We start from the raw sequence: 13,377 nt of genomic DNA on the forward strand, positions 1-13,377 counted from the left end.
ATTTAAAAGTTAATTATGGTTATAAGAAGTTTATGTTCACATGTCAATCCTATCTATCTTCAATATTTTTCTCGTTTTGTCGTTTTTTGATTTTGGTTATTACTCGATATAAATATTGATTTTGAAGTTTATTCACATTTTGTTCTTTTGTTTTGTCTTGAGATTTAGAAATGTTTAAGATTTAAAAAATTTAAAGAGATACATACTTAGGTTAAGATCTCATCTTGTGCAAAATAATCATTATATATTAAATAACTAAGAAATCATTTACTATTATATAATAAATTGGCGTGTGTATATAAACTAAAAGATCACTCTTGTTTGTTCGCAATCATTTTAAGGTAAATATATCAAAACAATCAATTTATAAAAATATAGTATACTTTTCATATGGTTATTATTAAATGAGGTTTCTACTCATACGATTTTATGATTATTTGCATATTTATGTAACAAAGTTTACACCAATTAATTATTTATTAATGTGAGATATTTAGCGGTTTCAAATAATTTATAATCATTCGAAAAAATAATGAAGATTTCAAAATTAAAATTTTAAATTTTCAATCTATATTCAATGCAAATATCAAAATATAAGTATGTATTTTAATATGATGTATAGCTTAATTTAAATGATATGATATGATATGCTATATATATATATATATATTAACATAAACACCTATTAAAATAAAATTATTTATTCATATGGTTTTATAATGATTGTATCTTATTACGTTAAAAAATTAAACCTTGATCATAAAAGTTTATGTGAGACTTTTTACAGTTTTGGTAATTTATACTCGTTTTGAAAAATTTAAAATACAACATATACAAAAAACTCTAAATTTTATTATATGATTAATGTAATTGTGTAATTTATTTTAATAATAAAGAATTAAAAATGATAGAAAGAATACAAATTATTAGCAAATATTTATTATTTAAAATCATTAATTGTCATATATATTTTATTCACATTAGGTAATTTCGTACGTAAGTTTTATTTAAAGAAATAATAGATAATAAATTTCAATTTGATAAATGAATAGTCTATAATGAACATACTAAATAATATAAATTTTATAGCAAATTAATGTTGGACTAACAAAATTCTCAATTGATTCCCAAACTGTCATGTAAGCAAAATTAACACTCCAATTACGTGACAACTCAGTATGTCATTTTTTAAATTAGTACAAACTACATGTTATTACTTTTAAAATGTTTCTCCTTTAATATATAGGAGATTAACGATTCAATTTCTGTTTTTCAGTTGTACGTATTAGAAGCAATTAATTAGTAAACCTTAGGGTATGACTGGTTCAAACGCAGCGGTTGCGGCTACGGGAGTTTGCGGATGTGGGTGGTTGCGGTTTCAAGCGTTATGTCGCGTTTTGTATGACTAGCATATGTTTGAAAATTGTTGCATTTGCAGAATATTTATGACTGGTTGATTATGAGATATTGGTTTACTAATTTAGACATATTATAACATTATAAAAATATAAAAACATACCATTGTGATAAAATATAATAATTATTAATATAATATGATTAATAATAATATTTTGTTTATTTATTAATTTTTTTTAGTTGAAAGTTATAATTTTAATATATTTTTTTTGAAGATTTATATTAAAAATTTTAAAAGAATATTTTGTGTCATTTTTACATGTGTATATCTTTATGTATGTATATTAATTTTTAAAAAATTCTAACGAATAGCTAATTTAAAATTTTTATAAAAAAAAATTATGATACTGTTTTTGAATTTAAATTAATATATAAAATGTGTATATATTTTATTTATAATATTTCCATTTTTATTTTTTAATTTTTTTTTAATTTTAAAATATTTAGAAAAATAATTTTATAATTTTTTGTCCAACCGTAACCGCCCGCAACCACAAACGCTAGCTGAAACCGACTTTTGATTTTAAAAGGTTCGAAATAGTTTGAAACGATTTATATCGGTTTATGTGATTGTTTTGAAACGCTTTCAACCGCTACTAATGGCAAAAACTGCGTTTGCGGGTGGTAGCTGGAAACCAGTCAAGCTCTTAATCGTTTGCATGTTGCTACCATCTGCAACTGGTCCCAAACCGCACTTTAATGTTCATTTTATGTCTCCGAATGATAACCGCGGTTTGTGCGGTGCGGGACAAGTAGATTAGTTAGTGCGATGTGGTTTTACTGCGATTTATACATGTGAAATGCACACTGCGGAACAATTGCGGTTCGTCTAAGCGGTGCGGTTCATAACAAAATACGAATCGTGACATTTATAATGAATAGTGTAACTGCGGGATACAAATAATGTATTTATATTTTATAAACTAAAATATTAGTGATACTAATATAATTTTTTTAATATATATATATATTATTTTTAAAATATTATATATATCTGAAATATGAAATTTAATATGATATTCATGAGATTTTATAGTCATATCTTATTTTATGTTTAAAATTGATAATTGCGCTAGTTGTTTTTTAAACAAAATTATTAAATCAATTCCAAATTTTACAACATAAAAAATCATTAATACTAATATAATTTTATCTATATATTATTTTAAAATATTTTATATATCTGAAATATAAAATTTATAGCCAACATCTTATTTTATATTTTAATTATAATTGTGTTAATTGTCTTTAAACAAAATTAATTTAATTTTTATTTAAAATAAAAATATAAACATCAATATCAAAATATCAAAATTTCACTATTGAATCTTTTATTCTATAATTTATTAACACACAACCACTGATGAAGGATTTCTCGAAAAGTTAAGGATTATTAATCTGTTTTAGAAATGATTCGATCTTATACATACGCGAGGAAAGTAATTAAAAAAGAAAGAAGATGAGTTCTTCTTTACTTTTATATATATATATATATATATATATATATATATATGAACTGATAAAATTTATAAATATCATTACTCCATATAAAATCTGATATGTAAAATTTAAAAATTTAATGTGATAAAATTATGTAATTTTTGTCAATGCACACATATATTTCTTTATTATCTACAAATCATAAATACAAAAGTGTATTTGCACTTATTTGAACCTAAACATATTTATTATTTTGTATACAAATTATTTTAAATCATTCAAATTTGTTATAAATAAATAAAATTTTAGTAGATTTGATATGGGTAAGTAAATAAATGTATATATAAAATAATAAAAATTTTCTTATTGTCTAAAAGGTAAAATAAAAATATAAAGAGAGTGGTAGCACTTGTTTTTGTTTTTGCATTATTCATTATTTGTCAACAGTAAAACAATAGTTTAGAATCATTTGAGCAAAAATAAAAAAAAAACAATAGAAGTTTGCAACAGTGTATCAAACCACTCCTTTTTGTCGACTTATATCTCACAATTTACTTACGATGATTATTTGTATTCTTACTGTATACATGAGATAGTTTTAATTTTTATATTTCAAAGATTAATGTGTTTTAGACTTTTGTTTAAAGCTAAAATATTAAAAAGTGTAATTTTATTGGAAAGTCAGACAAAATTTTAAGATAAAGCTGAAATTAATAGATAAGAATATTTATTTAATTTAATGAACATATATGTAAAATTTAAAATATCAATCTTTTACAAACTACAAGTTATTACTTTTAATTTTTTTTTTGAACAGTTTTAATGGATACGACTTATGAATAAGATTAATCGCTGCCTGCAGCTACATACAAAGGAACATAGCTTAAAAATAGTTAAATGTCGTTATTTCATTTGGACATTTTCACTAGATAATAATTTATTTTATTAGGAAGCATGAAATAGGAGAGAAAATAGCTGTCTCTCTCTTATTCCTGCAACGCTAAAAAATGGAGGGTGAGAGGAAGATGGTGAGACAGGAGGAGATATAGGGGAAACGTTCAAAATTAGAGATATAAAACAGAGACCTTCAGATTTCGAAATAGTTTTTTTTTTTTAACTTGGTTTTGAATTTTGAATAAAAGGAAGGGGGGAGGGGAGAGAGAGGAGGGTAAAGATAGGGTCGTGCGTGTCATCGAGAGGAGGTGCTGGACGAGACGGCCCCGCACCTTCGCGGAGGCTCTCGTCCCAGCACCTAAGCGGAAGCCTAACCTCTTCTGCTGCTGGCTACGGCGGCGGCGGCGGCGAACCGTCTGATCAATCGGATGTGAAGATGAAGGGGCTTTTCAAATCCAAGCCTCGGACTCCGTCTGACCTCGTCCGACAGACGCGCGATCTCTTTCTCTACGCCCTCGGTTCCATCTCTTTGCCTGATTCCAAACGCGATGAAAAGGTATATTCGTTAATTAAGTTTGTTGCTAATCGTTTTGTGCATTTTTGCTTCAATTGGATTTGTCATTTTGCTTTTTTTTTTTTTTTTTTTTATTTGTAGATGGCGGAGCTGAGCAGGAACATACGTGATATGAAGTCGATTCTCTATGGAAACAGCGAGGCTGAGCCTGTTGCTGAAGCTTGTGCTCAGTTGACTCAAGAGTTCTTTAGAGAGGATACTCTCCGCCTCTTGATTACTTGTCTCCCTAAACTCAACCTCGAGGTTCACATTTTCAAAGACTTCATCATCATCTTTTTTTTTTGAGATTTGGATTGAGAATGCTTTTGTTTTTGGTTTTTCAGACTAGGAAAGATGCTACACAAGTTGTTGCTAATCTACAGAGGCAGCAAGTCAATTCCAAGTTGATTGCTTCTGATTATCTTGAAGCCAATCTTGATCTCATGGATGTTTTGATTCAAGGGTGAGACTTGTTCTACATTCAAGTTTCATTAAGGTAGATTCTTTATTTAATAGCACTTTTGATGTCTTTTTTTTAATTGTCAGCTTCGAGAACACGGACATGTCTTTGCATTACGGTGCTATGTTTAGAGAGTGCATCCGCCATCAGATTGTTGCCAAGTGAGCTTCTCATTTTCATTTTTTTTCTTCTGTTTACAACCTGTAATGATCGGTTCAGAGATATTAATAATGGCTACATGATTTCCTTGGATTCAGATATGTTTTGGAATCGGAGCATGTGAAGAAGTTCTTCGATTACATCCAGCTTCCTAATTTCGACATTGCTGCCGATGCAGCTGCAACTTTCAAGGTTCTTTTAATTTGCAACAAACTCTGCATTTTTCTCACTATCATGCAATGATAACCTCCCACACTGTGATATGTCTTTTTTCTCTACAGGAATTGCTAACTAGGCATAAGTCTACTGTTGCAGAGTTCCTCACCAACAACGAAGACTGGGTAAGTTTTTCTTGCAATGTTATGATCTTTGCGTTAAGGCAGAACATTATGATTGACTCATGCTTTATTCTGTTTATAATCCTCAAATGTTTTCGGTTTTCAGTTTTTCGCGGACTACAACTCAAAGCTTCTTGAATCAAGTAATTATATAACCAGACGGCAAGCTATCAAGGTAGGGTACAAATTATAAGATTGTCTAAACATTATAACAGTAATTTAGCATGTCATCAAGCTCATGTACGGTATCGTGTAAACAGTTGTTGGGTGATATATTACTGGATCGATCAAATTCAGCTGTGATGACGAAATATGTGAGCTCAAGGGATAACTTGAGGATTCTCATGAATCTTTTGAGAGTATGTCGCTTTACCCTAATACCCTCCTTGAATCTTCTTTTCTTGATTAAAATAGTTTGGGAAATAAACACAATTCTTTTTGAATTACAGGAGTCAAGCAAGAGCATCCAGATAGAAGCATTCCATGTTTTCAAGGTATATATATATATATATTTTTGTACTATGGAACGTAATTATCATACTTGTTTAAATGTTGTTCCAACGTGATTGCAATGAGATTATCACCACTGTTGTGCAGTTGTTTGTGGCGAACCAAAACAAGCCTGCAGATATAGTCAACATTCTGGTGGCTAATAGGAGCAAGCTCCTGAGATTGTTGGCTGATTTAAAACCAGACAAAGGTATGAAAGTCCTATTAAGTGATTGTATTTTGTTCTTTTACTCCTTGTTAAATGCTTTGTTTGATCCATTTTGCTGGCAGAGGATGAGAGGTTTGAAGCAGACAAAAGTCAGGTGTTGAGAGAAATTGCAGCCCTTGAGCCACAAGATCTTGCTTGAACCAACCAACAGTAATCATCCTTCTTTCCCTTTTTTTAAAACACTCAAAAGACATTTTTGGAGCATCAAAGTTTGTTGTTGTTTCTTTATTAGGTAACAAATCTCTCTCACTTTCTCTTACACACACATACACAGACGAGATATTTATTTGATTATGTAATCACTTGTACACATTTCACTGTTGATCCTCAATAAAATGGTTTTGCTAAGCGCGTATAAGTTCACATGTACATCATCAACAAATAATAAACATCAAATGTATGAATAGCCCTTCAAATAATAAAACATCAAATGTATGAATAGCCGGTTAATTCACTCTCTAATTTTGCACCAACTGTCTCTATGCGTATTAAGACCGGCCACTGTTTCCAAGTTAAGATGTCTTGGCAGATTCCTCTGCTTTCCCTCTCTGTATGACTGCATATCAAGCAAAGGCTTCTCTTCTCGTACGGCTGCGACGAAGCGGTCAACACTCCCCCAATGACTACCAGTTACATGTCTCCATTAAGCAGGTGTTGTTGGGCTCCATTTGAGTTAAGACTATATTACTATCTACTCCTAAGATCTCTGACCTGATCGAGGCCACAGGCTTCAAAGATTTTACAAACAAGTGATTTTTTTTTTTTTACAAACAATTAATATAGGTTCTAATTTATAAAAAGTGAACAAATCAAATTCTACCAATCAATAACCTTTTAGCTAGTTGTAACACTCTTTTTTTTTTTTGTTCAAAGTTGTAACACTCTTTTAAGATTGTAATAAAAAGGATGTAAGAAAGGCACGTAGGGGCCTATACAATAAAAGAGGTCAGATAGGTCCAGTTAAGGCCCACAATATAATTTCGTTCAGCCCATTATAATAAAATCCCGAACCGGAATTGGAAAATTTCCGGTTATTCTCTCTCTCTTTCTCGCTCTCTGCCAGAGTTATACTTGGTTACAACAAGTCTCTTTGATTTCCCCAGCAGAAGCGTTGAATTCCTTCGTTGTCTTCCCCCTGATCCATTCCATTTTAGGGATCCCATCTTATATCGTTATTTTCTTTAACATAGGTAACCTTTTATTTTTCCTCCTCAATTTCCCAAGGAACAACCCCTTGTGATTTATCTCTGTTTATGTTTTGATTTTGTTTAATTTATGTAAAATGGGGTCTGCGAACATGATAAAATTATACGATGATCAGCGTTTTATAGAGTGTGTTTAGGTCTTACATTTGACGAGAATGTCTTTGTGATCTCTCTCCTGTAACTTTGGAATTCTGTTTTTTTTTTCCTACTCTGATCTTCCATTACACGCTCTGTTTGTTTGTCTGAAAAAGAAAATCTCAAAAAAATCCTCTTTGACTCCTTCCCAAGTGAGATTGGGTCTCACTTGGGTTTAGTATCTTCTTAGGTGAAATTTCGATTTTTTTTGTGTGTGTATAATTCTTCAGTGTGTGACAAAGATGTCATCTATTCAGAAAAGGTGGCCTACTAAACTCATTGTATCATTCCGTATATTACCTGCAACAATCATTTACTATCCTTTGTGTGTCGAACCTTAATGACAAGACTTGAGGATTTCCATCACTTTGTGTGATCCACTCATGAGTACTTGTTGTTGGTTGGTTGCTTAGGGCCCGCGCATGTCTCTTCGGTCTGAATTCTGTTTTTCTTCTTTTCGATAGAGAGAATATTGCTTCTGCTTTCTTATTGGAGGAGACTTAGATTAGATGCCTTTGTTAATAGTGTGTTACTATCCACCCACCGACTTCAACTTTTAGATTCTCAGGGTGATCTAAAGTTGCCCTTTACTTTACTTCTTGTTTATATATATTAAAATCTTGTAGGAGGTGGTAAAAGGATCGGATCCAGCTTTCCTGAAGAGGTAACTTGTATCGGTTTTATACGTCTAAGAATAGGGTTTCTCGTTCATATGTCAAGGGCTTACCTTTTTTGCTTGTGGTAAATTTTCTTAGGCGGTGAAGAGCTGAAAGTTTTTGATGATAATTAGTCAACTTTGTTTGCTCCACAGAAGAATCTTCTAGGAAGCTTACCTCACTAGACAGGTGTGATTTTAAAATATTCACTCTTAGATCTCAATCTTTTCCTGTTTCTGAAGTTTCCTTTGCCAACTCTACTTATTCTTCTCTTTCTCTCTTCCTCACTCACTTTTCCCACTTTGTTTTGTTCCTAGCGTGTTGCATACGGGCTGGTAAAAAAAAAAAATGCTTCTGTAGAAGGGGAGAGTAATATAAGCAAATAACAAGGAGATGGCTTTTCATTCTGAGGACGACAACAAGAGTGAAGACTACCTCTTCAAGATTGTTCTCATTGGTGATTCTGCGGTCGGTAAATCAAACTTGCTCGCAAGATTTGCCAGGGACGAGTTCTATCCCAACTCAAAGTCGACCATTGGAGTGGAGTTCCAGACGCAGAAGATTGATATCAACGGGAAGGAGATCAAAGCACAGATATGGGACACGGCAGGTCAAGAACGTTTCAGAGCAGTCACTTCTGCTTATTACAGAGGTGCTGTTGGAGCTCTTCTTGTTTACGACATCAGCAGACAGCAGACTTTTCAGAGCATTGGTCGATGGCTTAACGAGCTCCACAGTAAGTAACAACATCACACACAAAAAAACTTCATCTCTCTTATCTTACACTAAACAATCTTTTAATGCAAATGTTGCAGCACACTCTGACATGAACGTTGTGACGATCTTGGTGGGGAACAAGTCGGATCTAAAGGACATAAGAGAAGTGCCAACATCAGAAGGGAAGGCGTTGGCTGAAGCGCAGGGACTTTTCTTTATGGAGACGTCGGCTCTGGACTCGTCAAACGTGGCAGCTGCGTTTGAGACGGTGGTGAAGGAGATATACAACATATTGAGCAGGAAAGTGATGAGCTCACAGGAGTTGAACAAGCAAGATCCTGCCTCGCTCAGCAATGGCAAGAAAGTTGTGATTCCATCCGAGGCAGAGGGAGAGACCAAGAAAGGTGGTTGTTGTTCTACGTGATTTAGTAAAATTTAAATTGTAGAGAGCTTTTTAAAAAAGGAAGATTAATTTTTCTAATATGTTTGATTGTTTCTTTGTCCATGAATGTTAAAATTTGAGTGTTGTGGCGTGGAAGTGTTTAGGTTGTAGTAATCTGTAAATGTTCCATTGCAGAAGCTTTATGAAAACTCAAACTACGTGCTCTCTATTTTAGTTTACCACTTTTTGTTGTTGTTTAATGATGATGATGATTGTCACAGTTCTGTTAATGTCACTTATGATTGAATAACATAAAGTTACAGAGTCTTGATACTATTGCTAATCTATAATCATCATAAGTATTTTTTTTTACTATAAAGTAATTTGAATGTAAATAAAATATTTGTTGTTCTACCAATGAAGCGTCCGTGCCGACGCCGGAGTTCCCTTCTGTTCTATTGTTTTGCTCCTCTTGGCTCCTTCTTCCTAGAGCTGGCAGCGGAGGCCTTGTCTGAGCTCTGGTTCCGCCCCCATCTCTGTCGGTGGTCTCGGGAATGGAGTAACGACGCGTCCGTCGGAAGGTTTCAGTGGAGAGGGAGCGGTCAGCTTCGTCAAGCGGTGTGTTCTCCGGGTGGTGGAGGCTTCTTCAGATTCACAAACGCCGGTTCAAGCTTCCGGGAAGAAGATCTCCCTCAGATCTGTCTTCGCCGGCTTTGGTCTTCGGAGTGCGGAGGCTACTAAAGATCTGCGCTGCCGCTCAGGAACCCGGGTCTTTTGGGTTAGGTTCGTTCTGTCGTTTTTTTAGTTTGGTTGTTTGCGGTTACGGCGGAAGGAGTCACTCCGGTAGACGAGAGATCTCCGGTAAGATGACGAATCCGTGGAAAAGGTGTTGGCTTCTTCGAGTGCGTGTCAAGGGTTTCAAGTGTTACAAAGTCGATGAAGATATCGGGATGTCGATTGATCTTATCGGCGTGATGACAACGCGGTGAAGAGATGTAATGGTTTCGGGTGGAGGCTCTGGCGTTTTCCGAGCTCCGACGAACGGGTGATGTGAAAGTGTTGGTTCCGGCGCCGGTGAGACTGAAGCGGTCGAGTTGAGGAGATGAAGACGCGTGTCGCGTTTTTGGTGCAGAGCTCCCCACGTGGCGAGTTACCTCCTCGACGCGCTTTCTGGTCTGGGTCGGGCGGGTTTCAAGGTTGGGCCGTGGGCCGTTTTTAGATTCTCTGTGCACTGCTTGGGCTGTGGGCTTGTTGCTCTTGTTTTAGTGTAGCCCGTTGGCTTTTGAGTTCTGTAGCGGATTTTAGTGTAACTGGGCTTCGGCCGTTTGTTTGGGCTTGGCCCGTTTATTTAATATAATCTATTGGCGGAAAAAAAAAAAAGTTCTACCAATGAAGCATTTGACATCGGGAAGAGGACCAAATTGAAGTTCAGTAATCAATCAAATCACACGTGCAGTTGCATGTGTGACAGATTGGCTCCACACATGATTGCATTTATCCGCCTAGTATGAGATTCACTCACCCACACACATACACACACCATTGACATCATCAGTGATGCAATATTTTTTTCAGGTCAAACCGGACGTTTTCGTAACTGTTGGCTTACGTTCTAAAACGGTTTGCGTTTGGCTATTGATTGTTTCGGTTTGATTCGGTTTAATGGTCTCAATGATCTCACCAAGTCCATTCATGGCCTGAAAAATAGGAGAAAGAGTATTTTATTAAATAACACCTTACGCATATACAAGTAAAAATGTAAAACTAAAACTGAATTTCCAATGCTTTGCATATCTTTCTTTCTTTACCCTTTTTGTTTCATGAAGTGACATCTCCAACATCTCAATTCTCTGAAAGAACCAACCACACCAATCAGGAAAATGGATGTTACTAATATCATGAAACTAAATATTTATTCTCCTAATAACCTTCTGTGTTTCCTTAACAGCAGCTTTCAGGGAAGCATACTTCTGCAACGTAATCATGTTCTTGCCTGAATCTTCCTGCATTTCATATAAATCTTTCTCAGCTTTGATATCAATCAAGAACTCTATTTTTGTATATTTACACAATCCTTTTTTATACTTTTTGATAGGTTGAAGCATTTTCTGAGACTGTATCCATAGTATGCTCCTCAGGATCAGCATCTCCCATTGTGTAAGTTTCCTATAAAACATCCCTTTTCAGTGAAAATAATTGTGTACTCTTTTGATGGACATGTAAATGGTTATAACGTAAACCTGGATGATTTTCTTGATGTTTGGATCATTCCAGGGTCCTTCATCACTGAAAAGACACCCTCCATGATCTGAACAGGTGCAGTTTCCTCCAAGAAATGTTGGCAAGTTACTGTTTGTGACATCAAACACAAAAAATGCTGAGATTCCAAATTTAAATCATCATACAAGAAACACATCTTTTTACTGGTTTTAGTAAAGACCTTGGATCTATTGCTTCAAGTAGCTCTCCAATGTAGTTGGGACCTAGCACCTGAAAAAAAAAGAACAAATTATTAAAGAATCTTTGTGTCTTGTGTATAAGAAAGACACTAAATCGAAAAAGAAAGCATCAAGTGGCATATTTCTTACATGAACTTTGGTCAATGTCCGAGCATCAAGAAAGGTCTTGAGTGCAAGCCACAACATCCGAAATCCAGAACTGGCATTCACAACGAAGAGGCGATGCAACGTCTATATCCCAAAACCCAAATCAGAACTGAAAGCTGCTAATCAAATCAGAAAAAAAAATCACCTAACTTAACCTACCTCAGGGTAATAATTGCTATCTATCTTCTGGATTTCCATAAAGAGAGATCTCGCAGATTTTGAAAAGTTTGACATTCCCTTTCCAACAAACAAACAAATTAGCCACACACACAAAAAAAAAAGAACAAGAAAGGCGGAAAATATACAACCACTTTACCAGTCCAGAGACATCCAAGATCGTTGTGGTAGAGGAAACATGCTTCTCCGAAGCAATGGAACACGCTGGATACCTCAAGCTCAGCGTTTTCTCTTGCTCCTTGATATGATACTTGACATATCTCTCAATGGTGGTTGCTTTAGAAAACGCGTTCAGGTCAACCATCCCTAGCCTCTCAATGTATATTGGCCTACCACTTTTGTCAACCTTATGAAACCCATGAGGGTAGTGCTTCTTCACTTCACCGTACTCCTCATACTTAAACTCCTGCCCGATGTGAGTGAAGCTGACCTAAATATCTATTCATCCAAAAAAAAACTAAACAAAGTTTTTAATCTTTTTAATTACCTTAGAGATCAAATCCACTTTAGAATCCACCCGCCACTTCATATAGTTCAAAAACGCATCTTTGGCTTTTATCAAATCAAAATCCCTCATTCTTAGAAACCTGAGAAGCGTATTGGAATCTCCGTGCTTTGCAGGTAACTGGCCGTGGAGGAGAAGCAAGTTACGAAACGCTTCAACCATTTGTTCATTGTTTGAGTTTTGTTGCTGGTCGTGAAAGGAATCAGGAGGTTGCATCGAATCTTCTTCAGCACCATCAGATATGTGTATGTCTCTGACACTCACCTCTGTTTCTTGCATTTGTGACAACGATCATGGGCCGATCTGAGGAAGGAGAAGAAATGAAGTAGAGAGGAAGGAAGGAAGAAAGGAAGAAAGGGAAAGTGGTGAAAATCGAATAATTGGGTTTCTCTCGGCGCGGGAAAAGTTCGGCTTCAGAGAATAACGGCCAATGTGTGTGTTCCCACTTCCCTGACGTTTGTTTGTTTTTGATTTTTCTTTTCCTAAAAGATATAATGTGCCTACAATAGCCCATGGGCTTTCTGAATTTTAATTCCAAATAATTTCTATAATATTATTAATTTTTTTTTTGCGTAATACTCCCTCCGTTCCAAAATAGATGATGTTTTGGAGAGTTTAGAATGTTTCAAAATAGATGATGTTTTGATATTTTATATTAATTTTAGTTTTATTTAAATCTGTGTGACCAATGATATTTTATACTTATTTTTTTAAGGATTTGTTGAATTAGTTTTGATTTATATTTTTAATGTTAATTTTTAGAAAATTGTATCTACCTTAATTCTTGTGCATATACCTAAAACATCAAGTATATTGGAACAAAGGGAGTAGTTGATTACACAAATATCATGAATTAAAATTATTACATGTAACTATCATTATTAACATTTATTTTCCTTTCTATTTTATTTTCAAAACAACATATATAATAAAAGGAAAGTTTATAAATTTAAAAAACGAATTAAAAACAATATTAACATATAATGTGATTCATAAAAAAAGAGAGGTCACAAAAA

General features: G+C 34.1%; 3 protein-coding genes across 3 annotated transcripts; 2 read left to right on the forward strand and 1 right to left on the reverse strand.

Moving 5' to 3' along the window:
* Nucleotides 1-3,803: 3,803 nt before the first annotated feature.
* On the forward strand, nucleotides 3,804-6,326 carry LOC108848532 (putative MO25-like protein At5g47540). Its single transcript, XM_018621920.2, has 11 exons — nucleotides 3,804-4,306; nucleotides 4,406-4,567; nucleotides 4,648-4,766; nucleotides 4,850-4,924; nucleotides 5,021-5,114; nucleotides 5,204-5,263; nucleotides 5,367-5,435; nucleotides 5,521-5,619; nucleotides 5,710-5,754; nucleotides 5,858-5,960; nucleotides 6,041-6,326. The coding sequence occupies exons 1-11, from the start codon at nucleotides 4,187-4,189 to the stop codon at nucleotides 6,115-6,117; spliced, it is 1,023 nt and encodes a 340-aa protein (XP_018477422.1). The 5' UTR covers nucleotides 3,804-4,186; the 3' UTR covers nucleotides 6,118-6,326.
* A 706-nt stretch (nucleotides 6,327-7,032) lies between these two features.
* Nucleotides 7,033-9,353, forward strand: LOC108849094 (ras-related protein RABA5a). The gene is made up of 5 exons (XM_018622599.2): nucleotides 7,033-7,168; nucleotides 7,945-7,982; nucleotides 8,074-8,163; nucleotides 8,292-8,710; nucleotides 8,790-9,353. Exons 4-5 carry the CDS (start codon nucleotides 8,368-8,370, stop codon nucleotides 9,113-9,115), a joined length of 669 nt encoding a protein of 222 aa, XP_018478101.1. The 5' UTR covers nucleotides 7,033-7,168; nucleotides 7,945-7,982; nucleotides 8,074-8,163; nucleotides 8,292-8,367; the 3' UTR covers nucleotides 9,116-9,353.
* A 1,100-nt stretch (nucleotides 9,354-10,453) lies between these two features.
* On the reverse strand, nucleotides 10,454-12,843 carry LOC108853799 (phosphatidylinositol/phosphatidylcholine transfer protein SFH11). The gene is made up of 10 exons (XM_018627242.2): nucleotides 12,344-12,843; nucleotides 11,996-12,262; nucleotides 11,839-11,916; nucleotides 11,662-11,763; nucleotides 11,514-11,563; nucleotides 11,314-11,422; nucleotides 11,159-11,239; nucleotides 11,002-11,076; nucleotides 10,882-10,923; nucleotides 10,454-10,770 (listed from the first exon to the last, which is right to left on the reverse strand). The coding sequence occupies exons 1-10, from the start codon at nucleotides 12,638-12,640 to the stop codon at nucleotides 10,645-10,647; spliced, it is 1,227 nt and encodes a 408-aa protein (XP_018482744.1). The 5' UTR covers nucleotides 12,641-12,843; the 3' UTR covers nucleotides 10,454-10,644.
* Between the last annotated feature and the right edge of the window lie 534 nt (nucleotides 12,844-13,377).

Source organism: Raphanus sativus, chromosome 4 (assembly GCF_000801105.2).
Source record: "Raphanus sativus cultivar WK10039 chromosome 4, ASM80110v3, whole genome shotgun sequence".
Lineage (NCBI taxonomy): Eukaryota > Viridiplantae > Streptophyta > Magnoliopsida > Brassicales > Brassicaceae > Raphanus > Raphanus sativus.

Bases quoted from the DNA above. Each gene is read 5' to 3' on its own strand.
- LOC108849094 (XM_018622599.2), top strand. From the start codon at position 8,368: ATGGCTTTTCATTCTGAGGACGACAACAAGAGTGAAGACTACCTCTTC. The intron at 8,711-8,789 runs GTAAGTAACAAC...CAAATGTTGCAG, and splicing joins ATGGCTTAACGAGCTCCACA to CACACTCTGACATGAACGTT.
- LOC108848532 (XM_018621920.2), top strand. From the start codon at position 4,187: ATGAAGGGGCTTTTCAAATCCAAGCCTCGGACTCCGTCTGACCTCGTC. The intron at 4,307-4,405 runs GTATATTCGTTA...TTTTATTTGTAG, and splicing joins ATTCCAAACGCGATGAAAAG to ATGGCGGAGCTGAGCAGGAA. The intron at 5,755-5,857 runs GTATATATATAT...ACTGTTGTGCAG, and splicing joins AAGCATTCCATGTTTTCAAG to TTGTTTGTGGCGAACCAAAA.
- LOC108853799 (XM_018627242.2), bottom strand. From the start codon at position 12,640: ATGCAAGAAACAGAGGTGAGTGTCAGAGACATACACATATCTGATGGT. The intron at 12,263-12,343 runs GTAATTAAAAAG...CACATCGGGCAG, and splicing joins AAGTGGATTTGATCTCTAAG to GAGTTTAAGTATGAGGAGTA. The intron at 11,077-11,158 runs GTATAAAAAAGG...TATGAAATGCAG, and splicing joins ATGCTTCAACCTATCAAAAA to GAAGATTCAGGCAAGAACAT.